At 55.5% G+C, this 7,133-nt stretch overlaps 1 protein-coding gene across 1 annotated transcript in view; it reads right to left on the bottom strand.

The window, feature by feature from the left end:
* Positions 1-7,133, bottom strand: part of CNNM4 (cyclin and CBS domain divalent metal cation transport mediator 4) — a 73,307-nt gene that overhangs the window by 7,371 nt on the left and 58,803 nt on the right. Inside the window, exons 2-5 of the mRNA XM_011956531.1 lie at positions 6,129-6,272; positions 5,644-5,778; positions 4,093-4,262; positions 3,684-3,780 (exon numbers count right to left, since the gene is read on the bottom strand). Of these exons, the coding sequence (XP_011811921.1) occupies positions 3,684-3,780; positions 4,093-4,262; positions 5,644-5,778; positions 6,129-6,272 (546 nt within the window). The remainder of the gene's footprint in view (positions 1-3,683; positions 3,781-4,092; positions 4,263-5,643; positions 5,779-6,128; positions 6,273-7,133) is intronic.

Below are 7,133 nucleotides of genomic sequence, written 5' to 3'. Positions count from 1 at the left end.
CCGTCTCAAAAAAAAAAAAAAAAATAGACTTTTTTCTATTTTCCCAATAAGCTACCTTACTTTTATGAGTAAAACAAAAACTACAAGGTTTTGACCTGGTAATTTTATTGTTGAAAGGATATCCTAATGACATAACCTTAAACACAGGGAAAGCTTTTTGCTTTTTTGCGTAAAAATGTTTATATCATGGTACTATTTATAATAAAAACCCCCAGGAATATACATGAAGTGGAGAATTAATCAATGAGCGCACACCTGCTCTCAGGATTCACATCACGGGTGCATCACCTCCTGGACATCCATGAAACCAGAGTGAGCCCAGAGGAGGGGAGGGAGGCTGAGGTCACACTGGGGAGGTTTGAAAGGGACAGGGAGTAACTGCTTCTAAGTTACCTTTCCATCTACTTATTTATTTATTAAACAGAGGGCCAAAATAGCAGACTATACCTTGGAACAGTTCAGACAGAAGAAGGCCCAGCTGTACAAATGTAAAATGGAAATCCCCGGGCTGAGGTGATGGGTTTTTAGGGCTGTTGGGGTGTGAGGAGCTGAAAGATGCTAGTGCTGCTCCTGATGGGCACAGGCCACACTTGGCAAGACCAGCACTGTCCTGTGCCCTCTGCGGCCCTGGGTGCACACGGGAATCCCAGCAAGCCTCAAGCTGAATGAGTCTGACCCTGTTCCCACCGACTCCCCGGACAGGCGTCAGGAGCGTGACACGTCCGAGGCCAGAAGCAGCATATGGCAGTGGCCTTTCCTGAAAGACTTTCTGGTTGGAACACCACATTTTCATTGTAATCAGGAAAAAACAGAAATAATAATACTTGAGCTCTAACGCAACATTTTACACCGATTCTCTCACGTACTCTCCTGATAACTCTTAAGAAGGGGGTCCATGCATTGTTCCCATTTCACAGAGGGGAAAGCAGGCACAGAGAGTGTTTAGCCAGCAACTGTGGAGGTGGCTCTTGAGTGGGCAGTCTGACCCGGGGCCATGCCCCTCATGGCCTCGCAGTTGCCTACTGGGCCAGCAGCTGAACGGGAAGCAAAGCTTATGAAGAAAGTTGGAAAGTCTTTTAGAGAAAGCTGATGAGATGACAAGTCACCCTGCCACGGTGTGTGGGTGGCCTGGAACAGGAAGTGCTTACCCACTGGGGTGCATCTCCTCTTGGCCGTGGAGGGCAGCAGGCTGGCCGGCACTCACTTGGCGGGGCCAGGAGCAACCCTCCAGTCCCAGCCTATCCTCTGTGTGTGTGTGTGTGTGTGTGTGTCTGTGGATGTGTGTATCTGTGTGTGGTATCTGTGCGTCTCTGTGTTTGTGTGGCTATGGGTGTATCTGTGTATATATACCTGTGTCTGTGTGTATGCCTATGGGTGGGTGTTTCTGTGTGTGTCTGTATGTCCATGGGTGTGTGTATCTGTGTTTGTCTCTGTGTGTGTGTGTGCCTATGGGTGTGTGTTTCTGTGTGTGTCTGTGTATCCTGGTGTGTCTATGGGTGTGTGTCTATGGATGTGTGTATCTGCGTGTGTGTTTCTGTGTGGGGTGTCTCTGTGTTTATGGGTGTCTGTAGTATCTCTGTGTCTGTGTGTGTGTGTCTATGGGTGTGTGTCTGTGGGTGTGTGTGGTATCTGTGTGTCTCTCTGGGTATGTGTATCTATGTGTGTGTGTGTGTGTATCTATGGGTGCATGTATCTGTCTCTGTGTGTGGTATCTCTGTGTGTCTCTCTGGGTATGTGTATCTATGTGTGTGTCTGTGTGTGTGTATCTATGGGTGTATGTATCTGTGTGTCTGTGTGTGGTATCTCACTGTGTGTCTCTGTATGTGTGTCTGTGGGTGTGTGTATCTGCGTGTGTCTGTGTATGTCTCTGTGTGTGGTATCTCACTGTGTGTCTCTGTGTATGTCTGTGGGTGTATATATCTGCGTGTGTCTGTGTATGTGTGTCTATGGGTGTGTGATCTCAAGGACTAAGAGACTTTTGGGCGCCCCTTCTAGAGCTGAGGCAGCAAAGCTGCCCAGAAATTGGGCCCCAGCCAAGCAGAGCCACTGAGGTTGGAGCCACTGAGGTCGGAGCCACTGAGGTCGGACGGCCAACACCGAACAGGCGGGCGCCCGGGTCCCTGTCGGGAGGTTAATGCAGCTGCAGTGTGCAGGCTCAGGCAGCAGGTGGCAGCGTGACCCTCAGCCATGCCACGTTACCTGTGAGCCAGCAGAGCAGGGAGTTCCGCTTGCCAGGCGGACACCCGACCTGGACTGAAGGCACTGGAGCAAAAGAGAAGGTCAGTGATGGGCACAGTCAGGAGACAGGACACGGAGCTACAGGCACAGGACAGAGGCAGACCTGACGGGGTCAGGCTGCTTTGGGCAGAGACGGGCCCAGTGGAGAAAGGGACGTGGCTCTGATGGGAAGGGTGCTCAGGGCACAGCAATGAGCCCTGGGCGGAGATGGGCAGAAGCTGGCTGAGTATGCCCAGTCATCTCCCCTCCCTTCTGGCCACACTAAGTGGGAACAGAGAGACTACAGGTGGAGGGACAGAGCCTGGGCCCTGACCAGGCCTCTGAGGCTTCGTTGCACAAGCAGTGCCTGGGGGAAGCCTCCCGTGCCTGCCCGCCCTTCTGAACGAGATTTCCTCAAGCTGAACAGAGAACAGCTGCTCTTGGAGGCACAGGAAGTCCTCCCCAGGCCTCAGGCATCTGGCAGGGTCCACCTACTCAGAGCCTCTCTCTGGGGCCCTGTCTGTCCCCTGCCCAGGGAGCCTGCCATGCCCCACTCATCTGGTGGAGGAGCCGACGACATGGTGGATAAGCTGAGCTGGGTGTCAATATTCATGGGTGCCCTACCCCATTCCCCTTGGGGTCCTTTTTGTCAAAGGACAATGAGAGGCACAGCACAGAGCTTCTCTGGGAACTGCAGCACGTACCCCACTGGTGTGGCCTGTTCTCCAGCACCAAAGTGGACTTTCTCTCTCTACCCTGCAGCAACCTCGCCCCGGGACCGAAGGCTGGAGAGGAGCAAGGAGATGAGCTGGCGAGACCTGGGCCTGCAGGGCCTTGTCTGCGGGGCTCTGCGGGGAAAGCCTGAGCCACTCAGCACCGGAGAGGGCACTGGGGCGGCCAGAGCGGCGCGTCCCCAGACCTTCCGTCACACCTGTCAGGGGGTGCCCAGTCTCCCTTCTGTCTGTCCCCTAGGCCCTTTATTCCATCAGAGCTGACCTCTAACCAAACCCCAGTAGCCGCGTCCCTCGGAAAGCCAAACCCATCTGTAGCCTGGCCTGGCAAACAGGCCCTCGCCTGGCTCCTGACCTTAGGCACTTTGGACGCCCAGACTCCCCTCCTGTCCTCAGGAGCAGGGCCCTGGGCCTTCCTGCCCACAGGCCTCCTCCCCAGGCAGGCTGGTCTCCTCATTACCTCTGGACATGCCCTCTGCTGCCTCCCGGCCTTTGCTCTAAAATCCCTCTCTCCTCTCTTCCCCTCCAGTTTCTGGACCCCATCCAAAGGGGCAGCTCCATTTGCTCCTCCATACCACTCGCTCCGGGCCCTGGCGGCTCCCACCTCACAAGCCTCCCTCTGCCCCAGCCAACTGGCTATGAGCTCTCGGGCCCACGCTCAGTTCTGGTGTCTGTCCATGGCTCCCCAGCTGCAGGGGGGCCAGAGTGCAGCACAGACCCTGCCCAACAACTCACCGGAGGGGACCGAGGTCAGGGCCATAGTCCCATAGTAGGAAAAGGCGCCCGTCTCAAACTTCATGTTCTCCTTCCCTGCCTCCACCTCCACCTTCCCCTGAAAAAACACAGGGCTGGGGTTAGAGACAGAGTGAGGGAGGAAAGAAAGGATGAGGCAGGAGGGGGAGTGAGGAACAAGGGATGGTGGGGCAGGAGGAAGGGCCGGTACTGGAGCCCTGGAGAGCTCAGGGGCCTGACCTGTGAGATGAAGGGAGAGCACAGCCACGTGGGGCAGGCGGGGCTCGAGGGCAGGTGGCAGGCTCCCCAGGCCGGGAAGCCATGCACCTCCGCAGCAGGTGGGAAAGAGGGCCCGAGGGGTGCTGCGGTGCCAGGGGGAGCAGGCGGCAGGCCCAGGGCTGAGTGGGCTCACCTGCAGGATGAGGATGAAGTAGTCGGCCGGCTTATTTCGGGTGTACAGGTAATGGCGGGCGTAGTACTTATTATGCTCATCAAACTTGAGTTCCTGAATGACATCTGGGTACTTGAGCAGCCGCAGCAGGATCTTCTCTGATATCAGGGAGGGGCTAAACTGGGGGACCTCTGTAGGAGGACAGAGAGGAAACCTTACACGGGGCTGGCCAGGTGGCCCTAAAGCTCGATCACCGCTGTGCATCCACCCAAACCACAGTAGCCATGCCGTGGTCAGACTCCCTCCCTGCTCGGCCGGCCCTCAATTCTGCACCTCCCCGGGGAAGGAGCACGCTTGGCTTCTGACTGGTTGGACCCGAGGGTGCCTGCCTGCCTGCCCGGGCTTGAACAGTGGCTCCTGCAAGAACAGCACGTGACCTTGGGCAAATTACATAACCCGCATCTCAGTTTCCTCATCTGTAATATGGGGGTAAAAGCTTCACAGGGTGGTTGTGAGGGCGAATGGGATAGCACATGGACAGCGCTTAGTGTATGTGACCATAATTATTGCATCAGCATCGATATCCCACAGGAACAATAATGGAGAGGGAATTACCATCCCTTTAGCAAGTAAGGGGTGGGAAGGAAGATGAATTGGGTAGGGTGGAGGAGGGGACAGAGCGGGCAGAACAGAACCTGTCACCCAAGTCCCCAACGGAGCTTTGAATCAGGGCTGAAAAGAGAGAAATGTCTCTGAACTAGAGGTGAATTCCTGCAGGAACCAGCACACGTCTGCAGAGGGGAGGGCCGGAGAGATGAGAGCAGAGCTGGATGCAAGCTCCTCAGAGTGGGTGAGCGCACCAGGGGTTTAGCCGCACCCAGCAGGCCTGCAGAAGGATCCCTTCTTCCCATTCCACAAGCCCTGATGGGCCTGGCCAGCCTAGGGGCCCACCTCAGTGGTTATTTTCTTTTTTGTTGTTTTTGAGACAGAATCTTGTTCTGTGGCCCAGGCTGAGTGCAGTGGTGCATTCAGAACTCACTGCAGCTTCAAACTCCTGGGCTCAAGAGGTCCTTCCTCCCATCTCAGCCTCCTGAGTAGCTGGGACCACAGGCATGCAACTGTCCCATCTCACAGCCTCCTGAGTAGCTGGGACTACACGAGGGCACCACCATGTCTGGCTTTTGTATTTTTTGTAGAGATGGGGGTCTTGCCATGTTGCTCAGGCTGGTCTCGAACTCCTGGGCTCATGCAATCCTCCTGCCTTGGCCTCCCAAACTGCTGGGATTACAGGTGTGAGCCATAGTGCCTAGTCATTATTTCCCAAACTATTAACTATAATAACTGGGATGCTTCCTAAGTTTGCAGTAGCTGCCCATTAATGGCACACGAATTGCAGGGAGATCCCCGGGGGTGGAGTAGGCACCTGGCCCCTTCCGGGGCTGGCTGTGTTGTCTCTGCACCCCTCACCTGCTGCAGCCCTCGTCCTATGGGGGAAAGTAGCCGGAGACCCAGGACTTCTCCCCCCGTGACCGTATTTCCACCAAGACCGGAAGGTCCTCCTCACTCTCCTACCTGTGGCTAGGAAGCGATGAGCAGCCAGGAGGAGCTGCGGGGAGATTTTCACTTTGAGCTCATTGTCCGTATCCTTGAAGGCGGAGAAGTCGCGCTTGTTCTTCTCAGACACCCGCTTCCGGCTTCGGTTGTCAGCTGCCGGAGGAAGAGCGTGGAATTGAGAACACAGACCCCGGAGGAGTCGGGAAGAGACCCGCCCCGCAGCTCCTGCTCTCCAGCCCCTAGTCGCACGCAGGAGCAGCGGGCTCTGGCTGGCAGGGTCCCGGGGTGACGCCAAGGCACAGAGGCCGAGGGTGAAGGCAGCCTCCGGGCAATGCTCTCAGTCACCTGCTCCCTGCTCACCGCAGCCAGTGCAGGGCACCTGGCCACCGGGCCTCGGGATGCTAGGCCTCCTGTGTCCTGCACTATGGCCCCTCCAGCTAGGGACACCAGGTTTCGATCCAAGCCGGAAAGGGGTCCTGAGCCCTGTGGAGGGCTGGACTCACTGTACATGTCGGACTCATCCAGGATCTCCGACTTGATAATCTCCTCGATCACGTCCTCCAGGGTGACCAGGCCCAGGACCTCGTAGAAGGGGTCGCCCTCACCCTCGTTGTTCACCTTCTGCACGATGGCCAGGTGGGACTTCCCTGCGGGACAAAGCAGCAGGTCAGACAAGAGTCCAGAGGCCAGTCCTGAGACTCCCTCAACCAAAACATTAACTCTAGAGGTAGGGTCATAAGTCACCAGGATGGGGTCACGGTGGTTTTTCTCTTTTGCAACTCTCCTGACATTTCTACTACAAACAGACCTTGCTTTTATGAAAAGGAAAACTGAAAGTAATTTTTAAAAGCATTTCGTTAAGGACCGCTTTTTTGTTTTTCTCTTTTTTTGTGGGGGAAGGACAGGGTCTAGCTCTGTTGCCCAGGCTGGAGCGCAGTGGCGCAATCATAGCTCACTGCAGCCTCCAACTTCTGGGCTCAAGAGATCCTCCCACCTCCGCCTTCCGAGTAGCTGAGACCACAGGTGTGCTCCCCCATGCCCGGCTAACTCTTTTATTTTTTGTAGAGATGGGTCTCACTACGTTGCTCTGCCTGGTCTCAAACTCCTGGCTCAAGCAGTCCTCCCATCTCAGCCTCCCAACGTGCTGGGGATACAGGCATGAGCCACCATGCCAGGCCAGGACTACTCGTTTAAACAGGATAAAAATGAGGGCCAGGCATGGTGGTTCAAGCCTGTAATCCCAGCACTTTGGGAGGCCGAGGCAGGCGCATCATGAGGTCGGGAGACCGAGACCATCCTGGTTAACATAGTGAAACCCTGTCTCTACTAAAAAAAAAAAAAAATACAAACATTAGCCGGGTGTGGTGGCAGGTGCCTGTAGTCCCAGCTACTTGGGAGGCTGAGACACGAGAATGGCATGAACCTGGGAGGTGGAGCTTGCAGTGAGCCGAGATCGTGTCACTGAACTCCAGCCTGGGTGACAGAGTGAGACTCCATCTCAAAAAATA

The sequence above is a fragment of the Colobus angolensis genome, unplaced genomic scaffold (genome assembly GCF_000951035.1).
Source record: "Colobus angolensis palliatus isolate OR3802 unplaced genomic scaffold, Cang.pa_1.0 Scaffold42, whole genome shotgun sequence".
NCBI classification, from domain to species: Eukaryota; Metazoa; Chordata; class Mammalia; order Primates; family Cercopithecidae; genus Colobus; species Colobus angolensis.
Note: the sequence above shows the minus strand (reverse complement) of the source record. Positions and strands in the feature narration are given on the sequence as shown.